The sequence below is a fragment of the Vanacampus margaritifer genome, chromosome 12 (genome assembly GCF_051991255.1).
Source record: "Vanacampus margaritifer isolate UIUO_Vmar chromosome 12, RoL_Vmar_1.0, whole genome shotgun sequence".
NCBI lineage: Eukaryota > Metazoa > Chordata > Actinopteri > Syngnathiformes > Syngnathidae > Vanacampus > Vanacampus margaritifer.
In genome coordinates, this window is record NC_135443.1 from 9214826 (window position 1) to 9238862 (window position 24037).

The 24037-nt window shown below is 37.9% G+C and overlaps 1 protein-coding gene across 1 annotated transcript in view; it reads right to left on the bottom strand.

Moving 5' to 3' along the window:
• The window catches only part of LOC144061859 (stromal membrane-associated protein 1-like), a 55772-nt gene that overhangs the window by 30285 nt on the left and 1450 nt on the right, over positions 1 to 24037 (bottom strand). Inside the window, exons 2-5 of the mRNA XM_077582743.1 lie at positions 16879 to 17012; positions 16222 to 16307; positions 12467 to 12542; positions 7114 to 7179 (exon numbers count right to left, since the gene is read on the bottom strand). Coding sequence (XP_077438869.1) covers positions 7114 to 7179; positions 12467 to 12542; positions 16222 to 16307; positions 16879 to 17012 — 362 coding nt within the window. The remainder of the gene's footprint in view (positions 1 to 7113; positions 7180 to 12466; positions 12543 to 16221; positions 16308 to 16878; positions 17013 to 24037) is intronic.

The following is a 24037-nucleotide window of genomic DNA, read 5'->3' on the forward strand; positions in this document are numbered from 1 at the left end:
TTTGAGTCTGTCAGTCCACGTGACAACTGAACAATTCAACATTTTGATACCTATTTGTGATTCTTATATACTATTACTTTTAATATTTAATGGAGTATGTCAAAAGTTGGAAATCTAAAATAAAGAAAGGTTTAGCAAATATATTGTTAACATTGTCCAAATATGTTTTAACAGACCATACATCATCTTACTGGTGCACAACATGTCAAGGAGTAATCACATAATAACAGGGAAGTGAGTCAAGAGACATTTAGTTTGTGGGGAACAGTTGACATAAAATTTCACCCAGGCATCAAGAAATGTCTGGGTACATAAAACGTTTTATTAGAAATGGTGGATTGGAAGTGAGAGAAGGATTGCAAAGATTGTTTATTTATTTTCATTTTTTTTACAACTACAGTCAGGTTGATGAATATGGTTAATATGGATGCAAAATCAAATAAGAATGGATTTTTTTTTTTACATCTTTTTAAGAAATCAATAAGCCTGAATGGGTAATTTTGTATTTGGTTCTGCTATGTAAATTGATTGGAGGACTTAGCTTATGAATATTTCATTTAAAATGGCTCAGTAGTCAGTGTTATTTGTTAATGTTTTCCATTGAAATTGCTTGCATGCTTCAACATATTGCTTGTTTCAATGAGGAGGCATACCATAATATGAATGTCCTTGCGATGAAAAACTCCAAAATTACTTAAGACAGACCCTTTAGGAAACATGTAAAAAATGGTTTTGTAATGAAAAGAAAAATATATCACAAAGTTTATTAAAAAGCATATGTGTCTGTCCAGAAAAAAATAAAATAATAATAATTAAAGCCATTTAGAGGCCATATGCTCTGCTGGACAACAAACTAGTTGTACAAGGGCAGAAATGCTGACTAAAGTGCTTATGAATAACACATAAGCCAAAGAATAGCTTGCATTCATCAAAAATAATAATTTACTTGATGACATTTATGGGTTTTTTTTTTTATGTTTCTGAAATACTTTGCAGTCATTTAACAGTAAAGTCTGTCTAAAGTGAAGGCCGACAATAATTCAACTCCTCAATTAAATTGGCATTAATATTACAGTATTTACATTGATGGGTTTATTCCTCCAAGAACAACGAGCAATATGAGCACGTAAGGCCATAAAGAATTTTGGAAGTATGGTCAGAGATACTGTACTAAAGTCAGCAGCACTGAGCTTCCAATATCTGTTCAATCTAAAATACGTTTTCTGTCATGGGGACGAAAGAGGGAAAAAAATGAGGAGGGTTCCACCACATACAGTTAAAGTTGAGCAAATGTATTGAATTGCCATTGCAAGTGAATCCATTGGGCTCCACTGATGTACTTTTTTTTTCCTTTACCTCCAGACCAGCCATCTATAGTAATTTCCAAATTTCTGTCACCCCTTTTTCCCCTTTCTCACTCTCATCGTCTTATCATTATAGCTCCTGGGGGTAGTAACTTTATTTACATTGTCTTTAGATTTGCCTAGAAAGACATTCAATAGCAAATACTACGGTCCACAGCATGCTAAGGTGTCAAAGGAACTCGACAAGTGACTTCTTTTGGGCAATATAAGTAGAGCTATGATGACTGATGCGCTAAGAGTGACCATTTTTTCAAATGAAAGCATACTGTACATGAAAGTAGTTAGAGAACTATTTTGCAAGGCAGCACAGCCAACTACAGTAATTATAATCATTACTGTGAACATCTGGCCGGATAACTGTGATAGGATTCACAACTGGGAAAAAAAATTGATATTTCTGTTTGTTCAGTTGAAAAGTGAATAGAATACGGGGAATTGTCCTGCATCATGCTAATGAGAGCAAAGCACACAAGAGCTCTCCACTTCACCTGTTTGTGTCAACTCGAATAAAGCCAAGCAGCTGCCGCTTTACCACTGAGATGGGAAAGTCCAGGACTTGACTTGGATTTTAAGGGTCTTTCAAACATATGTTCAAGTCAGAGAGCACAACAATAAGCTAGTGGTGGATGAGAATAGCTGTTAGCCTCTCTAGCTTTGGCTATTCCGATCACCGATAGCCCTAACAGATTGGCTTGTGTATGAAAATAGAGCCTTCTATGCGCAAGAATCGTGCAAAATTCCCTCAACGGAGAGTCCTGCCAAAATAGACTTCACAAACATGCTTGCCCATGAACACTATATTTTGCTACATAAAAGGGTTTTTGCCATAATTTAAGAATGACTATCAAGCCATCCGTCTGTCCATTTTCTATGCAGCTTATATTGCATAGGTGGACCACTGCTGCAGCCTATCCCAGATGACCTCGGGAGAGAGATGGTGTACACCCGAGACTGGCCGCCAGCCAGTGGCAGTAAGAATAATATATTAGTTTTCATGTGATGTCTTGATATTGTGATAAGAGGCTCTGACTCGGAGCAATTTCACAACTTTAAAACCTTCAAAGAAGTCTAAGAAAAGCCCAACCACAGATGAGGCAAGTAATAGCAAACTAGTAAACAAGACCTTATTTGTATTTGTCATCATGAAATTAATACATAACATTAGCATTTGCATATCATTTGATTAGTTGCAAGGGCTCATCAAAAGCACAATACCTGAACAAGACAAATACCAACAAACAAATATCTCAGCGAGGCAACATCTCATGGGATTCAAATATAAATAAATAAAATGCAGCTAGTGTATGAAATGAATGCTAAGGAGTTGGATTGGCATATCCTACGTTTCTGCAAACTGCAGTATCTGATCATACAACACCACACATGAAGATACTGTGTAACAGTTACACAATATGCAGCAGCACCCACACGACTGAGAGCGGCATTGCTCCCTTGTTGCTTTCCCCACCATAGAAATATGCCCATGACCTAGAAACACATATTCGCTCCTTAATGTACATCTTAGACTTGCTTGGGAGGAAAAACAATATTGTTTTAATAAAGACAAAAGATAACCCATGTAAACATAAAATGCAGTTATAAATAGTAATTTGATTTATTGAGCGGGGAAAAAAAGCTATTCAAAGCTACATGATCCTGAGTGGAAAAAGTAGTAGCCGGCACCACTTTTGTTAAATCATGAATTTACTGTGGCTAATCACATTTTTCTGTTTATTTTCACTGACCCCCACTGAAGCCTCTAGACTTGATCAATCAACAATTCACCCAAATAGAACCTGTCTGACAAAAGATCTCAAAAAGCTGCAAGAAAATGCTGTGATCCAAAGAAATCCAAGAACATTGAAAAGAACAGAAATAAAGCAATTGAAAACAATCAATCTAAAGGGGGGTCATTCCTACTGCGAATTACGTTGAGTGCCATTACCCACAAATTGAGAAAGCATGGAGCCGTGGTGAACTTTCCCAGGAGTGGCAAGCCTACAGAAATTACCCCAAGAGCAGAAAGACGACTCATCCAGGAAGTCACAAAAGAACCCAGGACAACATACAAAGAACTGCTGGCCTCGCTCGCCTCAATTAAGGTCAGTGTTTGTGATTCAACAAACAGGAAGACGCTGGGCAAAAATGACATCCATGGAAGAGCTCCAAGATGAAAACCACTCCTGACCAAAAACAAAATCAATGCCCAAGAATTTTGGCGAAATATTCTCTGGACTGACAAAACAAAAGTTGAGCGTTTTGGAACGTATGGGTCTCGTTAAATCTGGCGTAAATGTAACAAAGCATTTTGAAAAAAGAACGTCATAAAAACAGTGGGGTTGTGATAGTCTGGGGCTGCTTTGTACTTCAGGACCTGGATGACTTGCTTGCGATTAAAGGATGAATTAATTCTGCTATAATAAGAATTCCCAAAAACCTTTTTGAAAAAGAAAACTTGCATAAATATTCCATCCATCCATTTTCTTGACCGCTTTTCCTCACAAGGGTCGCGGGGGTGCTGGAGCCTATCCCAGCTGGCTTCGGGCAGTAGGCCGGGTACACTCTGAACTGGTTGCCAGCCAATCGCAGGGCACACAGAGACGAACAACCATACTCACAATCAAACCAATGGACAATTTGGAGTGTTCAATTAACCTGCCATGCATGTCTTTGGAATGTGGGAGGAAACCGGAGTACCCGATGAAACCCACGCAAGCACGGGGAGAACATGCGAACTCCACCCAGGAAGGCCGAAGCCCGGACTCGATCTCACGTCCTCTGCACTGGGAGGCGGACATGCTAACCAGTCAGCCACCGTGCTGCCCTGCATAAATATTTGAATACCAATTTTTTTCTGACATGATGACATCACAAGATTAATAGAATAGAATTATAGAGGCCAAAGACAAGCCTCTACAATTACAAGAGGTGCTCAAAGTGGTGGCCATTACCTTCCAGACATTTACGTGTACGATGAACGACTGCTTTGGGTAAATGTTGCCTTAAGTGTCCGATGGCATTGCTGCACATGCATCTTCAATTTCATGCCCACCAAAGGCACACACACTAAAGGATCTTGTATGTCGCAGTAAAGCGAGAAACGAGAAATTGAAAATGCATGTGCAGCACTCCCAGTGGACACGTACAGTATAACAACTCTGAATGATATACGCATGTTGAAAAATGGGGGGAAACGATGACAAGCTTGTACGTATTGTATTTAAACAGTTAATAAATATGGGTGCAGAGAAATGTAGTTTAAATGACTGAGCTTTACAGAAATGTTGCATATGGCTTACAAATGATCACAGAGGTAGACCAAAGTCTCTCTGTGCGACAATGTTTACGAGCAGATTCCCTTGAGGATCTAGTTTTTGCAGCACAGCCGCAAAATGAGTACACAAGCGTTCATCCTCACTGTTGTCACACATACATATGGAGAAAAGATCATCCTGTACAGACACAAAAAGAGCGCGACTTCATGTTGTGTTTTTGTTACGCTTGACAAATTGCACTGTATAAGAAGTATGAGAATTGATTAATTTTTTCTCTACCTCGTCAGTAATTTTCTTAACTTTCTGTCTGTTTGGCAATTTTAATCATCAGAATAAATGAATGAATTCAACTTAAGTGTAAAAGACTAATCCAACAATCATGAGTGAAAATGTTAAATTCTTAAATCTAGGTCACTACAAATTAAGAGGCTGCACGCATTCAGATTTTTTTTTTTTTTTAGGTTGACACTAATGTGATGAAAGTCGAGTCGACGTCAAATAGTCTCTGATGATGCTGAGAGCTGTGATGAAAAAAAAAACATCTCACAGGAGGATGGAATGCTTTGAACTAATCTACATTCACTGACAATGGATATCTCATACATCGATTTTACACAGCACATAACCAACGTATTTTCAGCCAGAGAAAAAAATAATTTCACTCAGCGTGGATAGCCAGGTAACATTTGCCTAAACAGGGAAATCTGTCCTCGTTCTGGGCCGACCACAACGGCGAGGTCAGCATTGTGGGAATTTGCCGCCTATGTAAATAATCATGGACCTCTCTGCTGGAATAATTCTTAGTTCTCCTTCCACATATTTGATACTTATTTTTAGGAATGTATTGTTTTTTTTTATCCACTATTTAACATATAACGGCTATCTATCTATTGTCGATGCACGGCGAGTTAAGAAGGCAAGTCCTCTTTTTCTTAAGCTTTGAGTAAAAAACAAACCAACAAAAGAAAAGTTTTATCAGCCTTTTTCCATCAAATGGTCTGTGGTATTATTTAATGTTTGTAGCAGCTGCAGCCTGGTGGTCCACAGTAATTTGTCAATGTTGTTACTGTTATTTTTTGTTTGTTTGTTTCTGCAATGTCATTTGTGTTGAGACATAAATGCATGAAATGACTAAGTTGCTAAGTTTTTTTGTTTTGTTTTTTTCCCCCAGGAATAAAAGTCAATTGTGTGGTTTATTTAACAAATCTGTCATTTTCATTATGCATTATTTGGCAATTGTAGTATATAAAAGTTAGTTCTGAGCCTGAGTCTTTGCATGTGCTGTGTTTCTGAGCTCACTGCAGGCCAAAATACAGCTTTATGCATGACTGCAAACCTCTGGAGGACCTCGTATTGAGCGCTTCTTGGGACTCCAGAGACACCACAAGCTTCAAATACCTGCTTGCTACTCATCAGTGGCTTTTTGACAGCTGCTCTCTATATGACGTATATGTCTGACAGAAACTTTTACTTAATACTGCTTTATTTGAGAGAAAAAAAATGCTGTCCAAATTAAAGACCGTTTTAGACCGTCTAAATGATTTTCTTGAAAGTTTTCACCTCTTTTGCAAAGCGCTGCAGTATTTTACACACCATTCATTAGCAAAAAGATACTTTTTCCACAGTTATGCATGAAAACTGTGAAAAAATTATTTTAATTAGGCTCAGCTGGAAAACGATCATCAAAATCTGTCCAAATGTATATCAGTAATCTAAAACACACAAGAAACAACATATGTTGGGGGGACTAAATTTACAAAACATTTATTCCATATAAACCCTACATGCATAATAATTTTGAACATAGTGCAGTTCATTTTCTGTACCTCATGGGAGGTTATAAAAAAATAAGCTTATATTCACATGCTTGTCGTGCAGATTTGAATATGCGAACAATCGTTGCATGCAAATCGTAGGAATTTAATTTCACTCAGAATGAATAATCTATCTATCCATCTATCCATAAATAGTATTGCAGTTAATGTTAAAGAAAATATTATATTAACTGTCAAAAGTTCAGAAAGAATAGCTGTAGCCCAGTAAATAAATTAGGCATAGCCATGCGAAAAATAGCAGCCTAATTGTTTGATAACAATCTCATCGTCTGTTCAGATTCACACTTAACTTGGTTGTCTTCAAAACAAAAGAACACTTTGTAATTGAAATTGTAATTCCGTATTTTCAGTTAAATGTTTGATACTGTTGAAATTATGTTCTTGTGCATAAGTATTGTGCGATAAGCTGATGTTTTGTCATTGTAAATTATATGGCCTCGGGGATTTATGGGAATAATGTTACGCATTATTATTCACAAATGGGCCATTTGTTTGGCCTAAAGTTGCAGCTAGAAACAGTGAAAAGTTGTTTACTATCCCAGTACACAATCCGGTATAATCACAAGTGTTGCAGTACTGTTATTATTATACCCAATTGCCAATCTGCACCACACCACTTAACACAAGGAACAACTGTACCTCTTGTTTGCTCCCGTCAGCCTGGGAGGACGGGGAGTTGGAGTGAGAAGCACCTTCCGCTGACTTCTGCAAGAAAACAGAAACAGTGCAAAAAAGGGGGTTGAGGGGAAAATAAAATACAAATATATAGAATTCCACTGCTAGAGTGAAGTGCTGTTGTTGTTTTTTCTGAAATAATAGGTTAGATTCAACATCTTGACTGCAAAGGAGAAATTATGTTGAAAGAGGGTCTCACGTACACACACACACACTCAAGACTGCACAGATGACCGCTATTAACCTGCCACTGACCCAAGAGGTGGACAGAGGGCAAGACTTGAATTACAATGATGACTGCAACAGTTTGGTCTAAGGCACAGAAGAGGTGTTGCGAGTTTTTTTTTTTTTTAAAGAATTATTCTAACCGTAAAAATAGAATCCATCCATTCATCCATTATCTGCCGCTTATCAGGTGTCAGGTTTATACTATACAATTGTGTGTATTTGATTTGTGGTACATGAATGATGAGTATTACTGTAGCCCACCGCACAACAAACCGGTAAATGCGCTTATATACACAATACAACGGTGACCTTGTCTGAAAACCACCATGTTTCAACGCACACAGTACATTACACCTTCATACATTGATGGGGAATGCTGTCATGCCAAGTGACAAGCTTCTATCAGTCTTGCTGTTATCACTTTTGGCACATGGAGAAGTTGAGGATCAAGTCAAGAACCACAAACTTCAATTACAAGTTATACCTTCCATTGACAGCCACACCAATTTAAAAAAAAAATCTATGAAAAAAAATCAATTAAACCCTTTTGGTAGTTCTTTTGGTTTATTGTATTTACAAGTGATGTTGCATGAATACTTTTGATTTTTTTTACAACAATTTCAGTACTGTATAGTGCAAGGTCAAGAGCACTTTGGTGGCATGGACAATTTTGCCAAATGAACTTAGTAGTGTCCGATTCAAACAGTGGCCAGATGGCCCTGGGCCAATATGGCACTGTGGTGGGCTACCATGCGTCTTACAGCTGCTGGCCCGACTATGCAAGTACAAATTTCATGGCCGGCGCAGCGGGACAGCAAAAAAAAAAAAAAAAAAACGGGAGAGCAACTGGAAATCTACAGGTTAACTTTTATGAAAAAGAACCACACAAAAAAACGGGCTAGGAGTGGGCTAGGCGCCACCGCCCGTTACAAATATCGTGCCTCTCCAGAAAACAAAAAAATAAATAAATAAATAAATATCGTGCCTCCCCGGCATCAAAAACATTCCCTGCCCAAAAAACGAAAAAGAACATGTCCACAAGAACTATTCTATTCTATTCGGGATACATGGACAATGCCGTTCAAATAGATGAGAAACAATCCCTGCGTCTGGCTCCTTCACACAACTATTTCAATTTTAGATAAACAGATCAAGTAACCAAAGATATGATGGGGTTAAATTGGCACACATAGCAAATACACTGTAATAACTAACATTGCAAACAGAGAGGCATGCTATTTAAGCTGTTGCGGATGTGACCGCTTCTTTTAAGATATGCGTACTCGTTTAAATGCCACCCATTCTCTTTGTATGCCGTGGAAGAATGTATTTGCCGTAAGAATTTTAAAAAGCACAAAATTCTCCAACTAAACTCCCGGTGACCCCGACCTCTTCAGCACATTAGTATCCAGCTCAGGGCAGCCTCGCTCATTGTGATGTGCCCTACAAACCTGAATTGTTTGGATACGTAAATCAGACCCTTGTTAGCATCCCATCTTAATACAGTTGATCTGAGTAGCGCTGCTAGATTGTATGAATACGATGAGGGAAATCTTGAACTACAAGCCTAGTTTGTAGTACTTTAACATCAATTTCAATTCAATTAAAAAAAAAAACATTCTTTAAAAGAAAAGGAAATGAAAGGGGACAGAAAGAAGAAAAACTTGTGATATCGACCCCTAATCAACACACACACACAAAGGTCAACACAAAATAAATGACAGCAAACAGTCAAGACGGCCTCAAAGCAACAATTAAACAATAATTCAATAGAATGACCTTGTGCTAAATGTATTTTTCCAATAATTGTGCTTTTATGCATTTTTTTAAAATACAAATGAACTGAGTTGATTTAGTTTTATTATTCATATTTTTCCACAAACTTTTGCACCAGGGTTTTGTTTTGTTCTGTATTTAGGTTTGGAAAAAATATCTGTTCCTCTTAATTTGTATTCACTTTCCCTTTTTTTTGGATTTGATTCGCATATTAATTAGTACGATTTCATGATGGGCTTTACACATTATTTTAAGGCGGTTAAACTCCATCAATTCATTAAATTAAAAAAATGTTGAGTTGTATGAATATTAGATTAGTGTGATCTCTGTACCCATATGTCGAAAACGACACAAACAGCACATTTCTGTAAAAGCACAGCACATTTCTGTAAAAGAAAAAAGGGTTCAGTGTAGGTTCAAAACCCAAGTGTAATTTCCTAAACTCTAATGAAGAACTAAGTTGCACTCGTAATGCAATAGAAGTGCTGATTCCCGGCTAGCCACTGGCGTTCCCAAAAACTAATGAAGCCCCCGTAATGTTTTTTTTTTTTTTTTTTTTTTTGTAGAATGAATGAATAAAAGGCAAGACTTGACATACAATTGCCATACAGATTTCAACCTCCCTTATTTAGTAAAGAACTGATTTCAACAAATTAGATCGTTAAATGAATACAAACAGGAAGCTTATCATTCTGCACTACCTGCAGTTTACTATTTTATGTTTGAAGGTCATAAGAATCAATATTTCTGTATTGGCAAAGTCTGCTATAACAAATGAAAATGATTCTTATTCTCACACAAAATTGACAATATTGGTTAAATATTGGGGTACTGCTAACACATCGAGAAGCATGAGCATGTCGCCGCTGAAAATGCAAGCGTGCACAAATTGTTTCACTTAAGAAAGAAATCTGTAGCTCTTACACCAAAGCCTGGCTGGGGGTTATTCTAGCCTGCCTCTCCTCTTCTTGTCTCAATCTACACCCTAGTGCTTAAAGTGATAATGACTTGTTTTTAATAATTAATTTGCATATAAAAGCCAGGCATATAAGTGGGTGGCAGAAACAGATCCGAGATCACAGTCTGGCTGCTGGCAGTGCTTAAGAGAAAGTCAATGAAAACAGAGAGGGATGCAAAATGCGAGAAATCAAAGAAGTGAGGAATGAAGGCTACCAAACAGAAAACACAGTATGATGAAAATATATGATATATTCATAGATCAAAAAGATAAAATGAGAAGGAAGCCATGGCCAGATTGTTTATATTTGAAGTTTTTTAGAAGCATTTTGACAACTAATTACGTGCAGCTTCCATGTAGCGTGATAGTGGCGGTTGAGCACTAGTGGCACCCTGGTACTAACTTTGTGTTTTTGGCGGGGACTTTTTTTTTTTTTTTTGCAGGAGCATGTGTGTGAAAGCCTGTATGTGGCTTTTCAAAGGTAAAATGTTATGTAATACCACCTCAAATATGTTCACTTAAAACTCGATGAGGAATCAAAGTTGTAAGCGTTTGTCGAGTTGTGCAACGGGTCAAAAGCGCCACAAAAGGGCAAGCATATAAGGCAGTAGCAAACAAGTCACCATGCATTTCTGACCTGCTCCTGAACGCATCATTCACTATGACGGGCACACGGGGCTGTCACACGCAGAGCAGGTGATTCAATGTTCAGCCATGGCCGAGCGGTTAAGGTTGTCGTCACCTACCACCGTGACACAGCTGTGGTGCCCTTGAGCAAGACACCAAACTGCTCGCCGGGTGCGTATGGAGCCCCCTGCTTGAATCTGTGCCACTAACAATGTGTGTTCACTGTGATGGGTCAAATGCAGAGGTCAAATTGTGTGTACGTGACAAAAATTATGATTTCATCATTTTCATTGCCTTTCAATGGCGCTGGTTGTGGCGGTACAGCTGATGTTGAGTTCAACAAACGGGCCACATTAACTGAGTCAAAACTGTTGCATGTTCATAATGGAATTCATGACTAATGAATTAGTACTGTTAGGGGATAGTGACTGAAATGAGTTGTTCATTATTGTGAAAAGTCCACCGACAGAGAGACGGACTCTGTGGTCCAACCATTTCACATAGAACGTTAAGAGCCTTTTTATATAGTGTGTCATCAAGTCAATTCAGAGTCAGCGCCCGAAGATCATGCTGATATTGTTACCTCCCTACTTGCTCGCTATTTTAATGAAGCAAATTAACCAAAAAGCTTTCCTTAATTTTCTGCTGACAAAATGTGCTCAATGCTTTGCATGGAACACGGTTATGAAAAGTGTACATAGAATATTTGGTCATTATTGATAGCAGTCTCATGTGCTGATCAGAGTAGTGATTTGAAGATTAGGTGGGCCTCGGAGGATTTCAAATTGGGCCCCACCAAAAACACATCTAAGTTTGAGAATGGCTGCATGCTTTGGGTTTGACTCAGAACATGACAGAATATGGACAAAAATGCTGCTCTTTTGCATTGCAGCCTTGTTTTGCTTACAGAAAGATTAAAAAGTATTCACATTTCTATTCCTTTTTTTTTAGCAATGGCGGCACATTGGCAGTGGCTCCTCTTTCTGACGGAAGATTATTATTTATTTATTTATTTATTTATTTATTTATTTATGTTGTTGATTATGTTGTTCCCCACGCCTGCGAATGTATTTTCCAGGTACCAATGCTTCCCACCTTGCAAAAAACAAGTCATATTAATTGAAGACTAAATTGTCCATTCATTCATTCTAAAACATCTTATCTTCACTCGGGTCGCAGGCTAAATTGGCCATATTTCCGCAAATATATTTGATTCATCTCTCGAACAGGACCCAGACACATTTGCAGACTGAATTTATTGCACCAAGCATGCATCAAAAGACCCTTTAACAAAGACACGCTGCTTCGAAAGCAACACAACACGTTCAACAGTTTTGATGAGGTCTGTGTCTTAAAAAGAAATGCTTTAAAAATTTGGATAAGTGCGTGGGTGCTGGAAGTCAACCAAGAGCCTCACACAAAAGTGGAAAATTTATCTTGTTAAGGAAAATGCTACTAAATAACTTAAAATGATGGGATTGTGATATACTGCTCTGTAATTTAAAAAGCTACTCAGATGTGCATATAAAATATATACAATTTTATACAAACATGAGGTTTTTTTTTTTCACTTGTGGTACAACACTTTCCACAAATATGTGTTTGGCATTTAATGGTTTGGGAATTGGGTCAGATCTTGCAACATGCAATAATGGTGTGGGCTCACCTCATGGCAGCTGTAAATAGATTTGTCAAAAAATAACAACAAGTAAGATTTTTGATACTCACCACAGCTGTAGCCCGAGCTTCCTTGTCATAGTATTTTTTCCTCTCATATTTGTCACGGATGAATAACTCCACAGTCCTGACAATTTCAGTTCAGGATTGCAAGTCGTTCAAATTGAAATTCAACATTGAAAGATCATCATAGATTTTATACCACTTTAATGAAGTTAAACATTTCACACAGGATGTAATTCAGGTAAATATACAAAAAATGTACTGTATACTTGAGTATGATTATAAAACCCCAGATGCTTTTAATGTTGGTCAATATGTTCAAACAACTATTGAAAGAACATGCCAAAAAATTAACCATCAGTCTAATAGTAGAAAATTGGCCCTAAATCCCCACAAACTGAAGCTCCTTAGTTTTGAACCCCTCCAGTGAGTTTATGACATTGAAGGTTAAAGCCACTAGTCATTGTTTTCCAAGGAAAAGAGGGATTGGGTTTAAAATTGATTTATTTTCCTGAGCCACTGGCACTATGTGTCTCCACTGAGAGCTTCAAGTGTCAGTGCCAAACTGAAGTGCTCCTCAGCAAATTCTTTGCCAAGAGGGCCTTTGGCTTTGTTGGCATGTAAAGTGTTGGCGGGATCAAAATCATGAATTTATATTTATATAAATAAAATCAAACACACAATAATCGGTGAAGAACTTATTTGCAAATGGATACATGTAAAATTTCTTGTAAATTAATGGCAGAAAATGTAACGTTTTTTTAGTTTTAATGGTAATGTGTAGAATTGATTCCCACAGTTTTTTGTGTTATTTGTGTCTGTGATCTTTTTGGCAATTTAACCCCTGGGCGTTATTTGTCCATTTTCTGGCATTTTTATGTTTTTCTGTGTTTCATCAAAGAAAAAGTATTTGAAAAAAATACACTAGGGACCTGACATTTTACCAGGATTGTTAAAAAATGTAGACGTTCAAATTGGCGCCATGCTGTAATTTATAATTATTACCAAACAGGAAGGAAAGATTCACACGAAATTGTTGTAATAATGCCCGATTTTGGCTCATTGACTCCCATTATAAATCACAGTTTTTGATATGCTGTAAACCTGATGTGTTATAATGCATTTTCCGTGATTACTGATGCAATCGCTTCTTTGACGAGTCATAAACATGAAAATAGAGGAATTTGTGTGTTGAGAGTGTTATACCCAAAATCCACTAGGTGGCGCTATAGGCTAATAAATGAATAAAAAATGCATGCATAAAAAAATTATATTGTTATGACTTATGGACTTGTTTGAGCCTCTAACTATGTCATCGTAAATATTCAAATTAATCTTTTATTTTATATATATATATACAGCATAGTTAGTCTTGCTATTAGCATAATACTGCTATTGTTGTCCATAGGGGGCATTAAAAAAATAAATAAAAATAAAAACTATATATGTGTAGATAGGTCTGATGCCACTGAACATTTTGAGCGGTTGAAAGTGAAAAAAAATATTCATAAATGACTAAGTTATCACACTTCAAAGGAAATGCCTTTAATCTTTAAAGAATTTAATCAAAATAAAATGAACGACTAGGGTATAAACATGATTTATTTATTTTTTTGTCACTTAAGTACAAGTGATGGTACTGTGACTGCCACAAACATGCACAAAGTGCAACACGCGAGTGAGTGTTGATCACCCGTTGCCCTAGCAACCAAAGCAGCACAGATTTTGACCGGCTACATCAAATTAAAATGACTTATTCAAAATCTAACTCATGGTGCCATTACAATGTTTTTTAATGGTCGCTTTCAAACTGAAATGCTCCTTGCATATGGGGGAAAAAAAAAAATTGTCACCAGGTGCTAAATTCTTCTTCTTCACCAATTAATATATGATATGTCGACATTCGGGTGTCGGCGTAATATAGTAGGGACGCATTACGGCCTTTGGGCAGTCGTTGAGTGTGCGTACATTCCATGCAGGTGGATAAGTGACACACTTAGGTCGATGGGAGGATCTGCACGGCCCAAAAATTGTGCAGCTGCGCACCTTTTCTGACTTAAGCACATGGGAGGATATGCTCCAAGGTGAAATCCGTAACAGATGCTTAAATCACGTTAAACTGCTCCTCTTGATGCAAAGTAGCAGCTCTGCTCTGAGGGTGTGCGAACACTTTACAGGTTTGATCAGTTCAAACGAACTCTGATGCAATTACGCTGATGTGGGTGGCTCGAATGAGTATGCGTGAATGTTGCTATCCGAACCCTGGAACTTAGCAAACACATCAACGGATCAAGAACATAGAAGTAGCTCGCTGTTCATTTCCCTAAAAAAATGGTACAGCTCTACTGAAATATAATTTATGCACAGACGTGAACCAGTGTTCAAATGACAGTGGAAAACTATAAGTCAGTAAAGGCGTTAGAAGTGCCTGAGAGTATTTTTTTTTTGTATGTGTGAAAAGGAAAACACCTGAAAGTTGATATATATATTTAAAAATAAAAAAAAAATAAAAAATACACATGTATGTAACCTAGCAGCCGGCACTACCTCATTCAGTACTAAACACAGGACTAAGTTTGGCTTTCATCACACATTCCAATACAATATTCCTATCAAAGTGCACACTTTATCCATAGGCTGCTCAATGGACAACTTTAACAAAGCCATTTTCAATGCTATGTGAATCAGGACCAAAAGTATGACTTTCTGCTTTAGAGCACGAGAGAAACAAATTGGAAGTGATGACCGAGTTCCTCATGGTATCTCTAAGGGTGAGCCCAGACACCCTGTAGAGGAAACCAATTTCTGCAGCTTGTTTCCATGACCTTGTCCTTTCGGTCAGCACCCCACAGCTTGGCCATTAAATTGAGAAGTTCGCCTTTAAGCTTAACTCTTATTGCTGACGCCATCAATCTCACACTTCAACTCTCCACCTCTCATGAACATGACTCGCTCATGATTCACTCCTAAACCCGAGGGCTCCGTCTACCCTCTTCCGTGAACCCTGGCCTCAGATTTGGATGTGCGGATTCTCATGCCTGCGGCTAAACAGTCAGCAGTGAAACATAGGAGCAGACTCAGAAGGTCATAGCCGGACCGTGTCATCTGCAAATAAGAGAGGTGAGATCCTCGGGCCTCTCTCCACACCTTGGTAGCGCCGAGACATTCAGACAAAGAGCATCCTTGGTCACGTATAACACACTAGCAATACAGATCAGGTATTCTGTTCTGTAAGATTGATGAATGCATACACTAACCTGCCACCTAAAAAGCTATGTTGTTAGAGCGCCATTTCCAACTGTGTAACTATTTATTTCAGTCTGCTGATGGAAATATGAAGATGAATAGGTTTTAGGTGAACTAATGAATACACAATCACACGCACGCACACACACACACACGCACAAACACATACAAAATTTAAAATTTTTAAAAAATGAATAAAAAAATAAAAATAAAAAAAGAGAGCAATGATGATGCCATGTCAAATCGGTAAAATTAACGAATGAACAATACTGAGCTCTCCAGAAAAAAAAAAGAAAAAGAAAAAGAAAAGGAAATATGAAGATTTGCTCCTGTGTTAACCACGCAAATGTCTCATCTTGTACAGCAGAAAAGGGCAAACTTGTAAGACTGGTATACACAGTCTGAGCTGACAATGCATTAATGCCTCAACAGTAGTGAATTTTTACTCTCTGATGTGTGGAGGTTGCTAAAAGGACAAGGCTCTGTAATGCAGTCAAATTGACTTTGAATGTCTGAATGTGCGAGACCAAGCGCAAGCGGTTTGCATTAGAGGATACTGGTCGGTCTGTGGCCGACTGAAGTTCTCCGGAAGGTGGGCTTCATACAGCTGTTTGGCCCGACCATTGCCCATGTCCACCATACTCTGAGAAGAAAAAACAACAATAATAAAATATTACTCATAAGATACAAGAGAGCAAGGCAAACAAAAGAAGAGTTAAATACACATTGATTGGACATATCAAGGTCAGATCGGGACAAGGGTACGAGTGGTGATGGTGATGATAGCTTAATCAGCAATCCACAATTAATTAGTCACTGAAATGAACAATCAGACAGTGATGTTCTCCTCTGACCCAGAAGATAGTTAGGGACCATAAACACACACACACACACAGATCTCAGAACGCACTTGCTAAACAAAACAATCGGATGCATTAATCACTATGATTAAATGAATTGAGCTTCAGATACGTTTTGCTTGTCTGGTGTGCGGTTAAATGAATGTGACATGCTGGTTATATACATTTCAACAATCACTTCACTAGCTTAACATTCATCATTCATTTGTGTTTTAAAATCACAGATGGATTTGTCTTTACGATATCACTTCTCCTATTAAATGATTATCACAGACAGAAAATGCTCTTTAATTATGCGGTCATATCCCGAGAAGGTCATTGACGAGTGTGACTTGTGTTTTTGTGTCTGTTTACCTGTATCTGCTCTGGGGTCCACTGGTCCAGATTGACAGATTTGACCCTGGAGATGTGGACGCCCAGGTTGCGATGAATGCCAGCACAGCGGATGCACATGAACACCCCGAGGTTCCATGAGGCCCACCGAGGACCTGGAATAGAAAAAGGGAAGGGGGGAAAAAATATAATTTTAAAGGTGCACTTCGTAGGAAGGTGTTTGCTGTGTTAATTGCGTAATTGATGCCAGTGTAACAATTGTACAGAATGCAGTTCATCCCAGTTGAAATATTAAGCATTTGTAATTCACCCAATTTATATTCTCTTCAAAGTAAGGATAGACCGATTATCAGCCAGGCCGATTATAAGCATTTTCATATTTGAGGCACCTCTCACTCCCCTAAAAAAAATCAGCTGAAGGAGACACTGATTTGCTGGAGTCCATGCAGGATATTTATAAAGAACTGCAAGCGGATCTCCATGGGCGGATGGTATCAAGTTGGCTCGGGAGATCACAGATCTGGGAAGTGGGCACTTGTTTGCACCACCTCCCACCCCTGCTTGTCCTTGTGTGACAGCCTCTTCTCCCCAGAAGATGAAGTTACATAACAGTCTTAGCAGAGAAGAAGAAAGAACGCCACAAGCTAGCTGCACAGCTCAAGCAAGTCCAGGTGTCAAGCTGGATTTTTATTTTTGTTGACATACATTTGGAAGAGAAGGGATGGACATTTGAAATCATCCCAGCACGAGCTTGAAGGTTTGAATATTTGAAGTCAAGTGTTAATGTTTGTCTTGAAACTCCAGATAAATAATAATCCAATCCATTTAATCCAATTTTTTTTTTTAAAGTACTTCGTTCTGCATATTAAATAAGCGCTGTATCTAAATGTAATGTAAGAATGTAATGGGGAGCGCAGTAGTGTGTCACGTTTTTCTTCTTTGTAAAATAGACCAGATGTCTTACGGCACCGTGCAGCAGTCACTTGCTTGCTCTTGTGAAACACCTGCCCACAAACTACATGCAGGCCTCAAGCCATCATGAAATGGTGGCTTTCCAAAAGTCAGGATTAGAAAAGAAAGAATTCATTAATGAACATAGCACAAAAAAAGAAGAGGCGTAATTGCTCTGCCTCCAGCTGTGAAATGTGGCTCAAGACAATATTCGACTACCATTTAACAGAGTTAGCCTAGTTGAAGTTGATTATTACTAATATATTTAATTTAATATGGATCACCGAAACCCTTGTGAAAATAAGCTGAAGAGAAAATGAATGGATAAATATAATTAAGAAAAATAAAATGCTAACGATACGAGCCAGGAAAAAAGCTGCTTTACAATTCCAAACAAAACAATCGTGCGTGAGATGAGCTGGAGTTTTACCCTCATCTTTTTTTTTTTAAGCTGTTCTGTATCAGGGTTGGGGAATCCAGGTCCAGAAAGTAAAAAACCTTGCCACAACTTGGCTTCAGCTACAGGTGCTTCTACTCAACTAGCAGGTATACGAGCTCATCTCCACTTATTGAGTAGGCAACACAACACAAGAGAAACCGGCACTTTTAAGTTGTCATCCAACAAAATGCTTTTCGAGAACTCAGCAGAGCTGTGGGGTGCTTGAACCCCCACCGTGTACCGAAATATGTATGTTGGCGCTGGAGACATGCCTGTAATGTCCTCAGCACTGTTGAGGCGCCCCCGTGCCCTTGTTTGCAAATATGTTCAGGAAATCCTACCACTCCAATTATCATCAGAACTAATAGCATTAGGCAGTTAAATGAGAAACAAATGATTTGAATGGGCTGCTGTCTGAAGACCCTCAGTGCTGTATCCAGGGCAATCAGATTATATCTAGAAGCCTGACAAATTGAAGTGACTTTTATAGATCCAGGATAAAAAAAAATATTATAAAGCAGGGCCTGCTGGAAGGGGGCATAATTGGGCACAGAGCAGTGGGCTTGCCGGTCTCGGGGAAGAGCATCTGAGTGTTAATTCAGTGGCACTAATACGCTTGACGGCCTAAAGGGGCATTAAAGCAGGGATGACTGAGTGTTAAGCCTAAATCAACAAGCTGAGTCCCCGTAAGAAGGACTCTATCTGTTGGTTTGCTTTCTCAAAAAAAAAAAAAAGAGACACCATGTGCATGAAATTATCTCTGCAGCACACTGATGCAGGGCTCTTTAAAATAATCTTTGAAGTGTGCGAAAATCCATTCAAAACACAGCAAACTATTGATATTAACCCTGGAGAACCCACGGGGTCAAATTTGGCCCCTATAAATTCTGCTACTCAAATAACAAAGACCTTTTTTTTCCAGCAGTGATTTTGTCCCTGTGTTCTTGTTTCCATTGGCCAAAGTGTGTTTGTACATTCAAAATCCAGTTCTAGAATGCAACAAATAAAACAAATAAATAATATTGTTCAATGTAGCTGTGTGTTTGATGGATTATTTTCTTAAATTCTAAATAGTTTACTGACAGTTTTTGTTATTCAGATTTTTCGAAATGATACCCCTAAATCCCAAAAAGGGTCAAATTTCGCCCTAATCCTAAATTAGGGAATAAAGGGTTAAAATTGAAAAAACATATATTTTGGTGTTCAGTGAACTTATAGGAGTCATTTAATGTATAATTCATAATTTTCCAAAGAAGAAAGGGGTTCTTGGGTTCTCCAGGGTTAAAATGTATCAGATGGAGCGTGATATCAGAAAAATAGGATCTTAAAAAAGAGGAACATAAGAGCCGCTAATAAACTTACATATTATTACATATTTTTGTTTTTTTCAGCAATGTCTCATGAAGGCAGCATTTGCTAGGCGAGTGCCAGTAAAACAGCTCAGATGATTACAGGCAGTCCAAAATTCACAACGGTTGTTACTGACACGATGGGGTTATTTGTCAGGTCTGACATTTACAGTAGACATCTGCTGTAAAGTGGCCGTCAGTGGACCAGGACAAGAGGCACAACACTACAAGGGGTGGATGAGGACAATTTTCGAAAATGAGAAATGAGACTGAAATGTTTGGCCTCTGTCTGTGAAATAGTTAAGTGAAAAGTGTTCAACTACCATTGTTAATACAATGCACTTTTGTTCTTATTTATCACATACTTTAATATCAAAAAGGGTTCCAATGTTTATTTTTTGTTTGTTTAAAATTAATTAATCACACAACAATAAATAGCAGGGAGACGACATCAATGCAAGTCCATCATCTGGACTAAGGCAATGTCCAAACAAGCAGATATTTTCAAAATGACTAAAAAAAAATTCATCTTGTCTACAAATCTATATCGTCTTGTGTTTTTTCTTTTTTAAGACAAAAAATAACTGCTTTACCTTGACTAGTTTCAGCAAACGTCCTCAGACCTTTTTTTGTCTTAAAAAAAAAAAACACAGGACGAGATATTTTCAAAAACTTACATTTTATTCTGTTTGGAGCTTTTCGTCTTTCAGAACAAGCTTTAAGAAAACTCCACCAAGGGTTCAAGACTTTCTAAAATAAACTTTCTGCATTTGTCCATGCACAGCTGTCTGCAGCCATTAGGACAAAGACTTTTGATTAAATTTTGCGCGTGAGGATGGAGATTATTTTGAAACCATCTGTGTTTGCATGGACATACTGTAGCTTGTGTGCAAATCGCAAACCACAAATACGCTCCGGTGGGTGGGATATTGCAAAGTTTCAGGAAACATTCCAGGTATATTTCTCCCAATTGTTTTGCTTCAGTTTTTGGTTGACCTTTGACATTTAACTTTACTGGTTCAAATACATAGCTTGTATACTGTTTTGGGAGTTAATCATGACAGCACTTACCATTATTTGGATTACTTCCAGAATGTAATTAGTTCTTACATTTAATGACAGACAAAAATAATGAACAGTAAAAGTGCTGATACAGCTTATTATAACATGTACACTCCAACTCCAACTTGTGGTTACTTCTGACTGGTGCAATCCTAACCGTGACTTTGTGCAAATCATGAGTGACAAAACAAGGGCATACGTACGCTCTCGCTGACAGGAAAACTGTCAGCTGAGTGCACCAAGTTATACTTGAGTATGAATGCGCACAGGAGACGCTAACAAGACACAAGCAGACACATGCACTGGCGTTTAAAAGCACACGCGCGATCACGGACCAAGTCATCAGAGCTGAGAGAAGCACAAACACACCCTAGAGCCTTGATGAGGGTCAGTGGAATTCTACTACAACACAGAGGAGAGAGGCAGCCAGCAGAGCTTGAAATTAAAGCCCTGTGTGAGTGTGTGTACGTGTTTGTAATGAGCTATGACACCGTTCAGAAGCAACCAATCAGAAACTAAAAGCGTTGCACTGAAAAAAACTGCCATTGAACATATGTAAACATACCTTTGGCTGATCATGTAAAGAAGTCCTTCTCAAATGGCGTGTGACCCCAATTAATATGTTGGGTTTTGTTTGTTTTTTGTCCTATGAGAAGAAAGTGTAATTGCACATCCACTACAGTAGGTGGCAGTGGTGCTTGTCAGAGAGTGCTAATGGAATACTTTTTTTTTTTTTTTTCAGGAGAGCTCAGTATTGTTCATTCGATTTGACATCATCATTGCTCTCCTTTTTTTTAAAAAACAAATAAATTAAAAAAATTTAATAAATGTTTTTTTTATTATTATTTTTTTTAACTATATATACATATATACATATACACACAAATATATATATATATATATATTTTTTTTTTTTTGTATGTGGGTGAGTATGTGTATGTGCGTGTGTGTGTGCGTGCATGCGTGCGAGTGTGTGTGTATTCATCAGTTCACCTAAAGCCCATTAAAAAAAATCCCATACTAATAATATAATATAATTATAAATTGCCAAATGCAGAAACATCAATGTAAGTTATCACGATGTAGTGGCTCTCGCTAACAGGTTAATGCACCTGGGTTAAAAAATTCTATATACGTAGACCATGTTTCTATAAATTTTGATATTGCTAATGGTGCTAATGGAATACTAACTGTGTATTTACAACAATGTTATAGAATAAATTATACTATTTATAGATGCGGCCGAGAGTTTGAGGGGGCACAAAATATTTTTGCTTCATAGGGGGCGTGGCAAAAAATAATTGAGAAGCACTGGTGTACTGTAAAGCCTCGTACACGGTATCATAAACAATTGGGGGAAGCTTGGTGCGATACAATAGAGTTTTTTTTTTATTTTGAAGGTGTAGGAAATTATTGCATTTCCTTTTTATTTCAACAGCACAATTATTATTATTATTATTATTATTATTACTGTAATTGTTACATTATGTTTTATTGCATGAGCAATTATCTGTCACAATTTTGTATGGCAATTCTATGAGATAATCATAGATTAGGATTGCGTCCATCATGTCGTTTTTAGCCGCTTATTGTGATGCGTGATCTGAAGCCTATCCCAGCTGCCTTTTTTGGCTGGTCACACCTTGCATTGGTGGCTAGGCAATCACAGGACAAATATTCACAGATAAAGATTCACACTCACAATCGCATCTATTAGCATAACATGAATATGCAGCCTCCACAATAAAAAAGTCAGAGCCTTAATTTTGGCTCTGAACCCAGAATGTTTTACTTTTAGACAGACATGCCAATCAAATGCACCACAACACTGCCTCGTTTAGGATTATAATACGCATATCTAGACAAAACGAAAAAACGATCGTGTCTAGACAATTCATACTGTGTAAGTCAAAAGCAAGATAGCTGGGAAAGGCAATTCTCAAGACCCTACATAACATTCAGATGACTGAGTCTTGACTTTTAGTTATCTCCCACATGGAGAGGGAGAACATTTTGTAAAATGGTGAATCCATTTAGACTTGCCAAATAAATAACTCATGAGCAAAACATATTTGGAACTCTAGTACAACCTCATTTCAAGCCTAGTGAGAAAGATGAGTCATCCTCGTTACAAAAATGAGATGTCAACATAACTGCCTCAAGTTAAGTCGAGACTCAAATATTTGGAGCACTCCGGTTGATTAAACTGCAACAATTTATTTCAATTGTATAATCACTGAAATACTCAGATTTAAATACTCTAATGTGGAGAAATTATTTTCCACAGAGAATGCTATACATTGCATAGTTAGGTAACACAAACGCCACAGTCTTAACGGATGCTGAAGACGATGCTGCCCCCTACTGGTCGTTTAGTGTGATTCAGTGTCACTATCTACAAGCAAACAATATTGATGAGGTTAGACTAAGAAAGACAAATAATACATCTGCACTACTGCAGTGTGCAATAGGGTTGGTTTGGCATGTTTTGCTCAGAAAGAATCTAAATTCACAACTGTCCTAAAATGCATGAACGCAAAACACAACAACAGAAAGCCACTGAAAAAAATAATCAATTGTGCTAAAAGGTGTTCAGCCTAATTTGTTCAGTAACATGATGCCGCCCTTTGGATGAAATCTGAATGCTGACCAGTGGGCCATGTTACTCAAACTAACACAGATCAATTTGATTTACTGGATTACCCATAGTAACAGTAAAACGTGGAAACTCAAAACTGGCTCTACTAAAATGTGTTTTAAAATGTTGAATGATCAATTTATTCAACTCCATTTGCCATAGGTCTAACAATCATCCACATCTAAAAGTAGACAATGACTAATATTATATGCTCACTTTACTTCTTTTTTTATTTCATTTCAAAAACTACATTGGGTGACATCCCACCAAGATTGGAGCAAGTTCCGAGCATAATTTATTGCTTTTGCTAACAGCTGTACTGATTTTGCCCGTGACATAAAATGTAATCTGTGCATTATCAGGTGTGCATTTGTGTGACCATGGAGAGGTCATCTCAACCCAAAGAGAGTTGCTTGCCAAGATCTGCTGCGTCAGCAGCACGGAGGCTCAACCCCCACACAGGTACTCGGCAGTGTGTGGCATCTGATGACATTGGTGCAAGGATTAACAACAATCAAAGATGAAATACAGGAAGACAACACAATGGAACAATGAACCAGAAATCAATAAGGAGTGTGCGTATACAAAGTAGTCACCTCACTGTCAGGCAGACACACCCAAGAAGCAATCTCTAGTATTTCTAATAGCCTCAACATGGCAGTTGCACGTACAAATAGAACGTCTAACAATATTCACAGCCAGGTATATATTCTCTCTTCTCTGTGCAAACACTAAGTACTG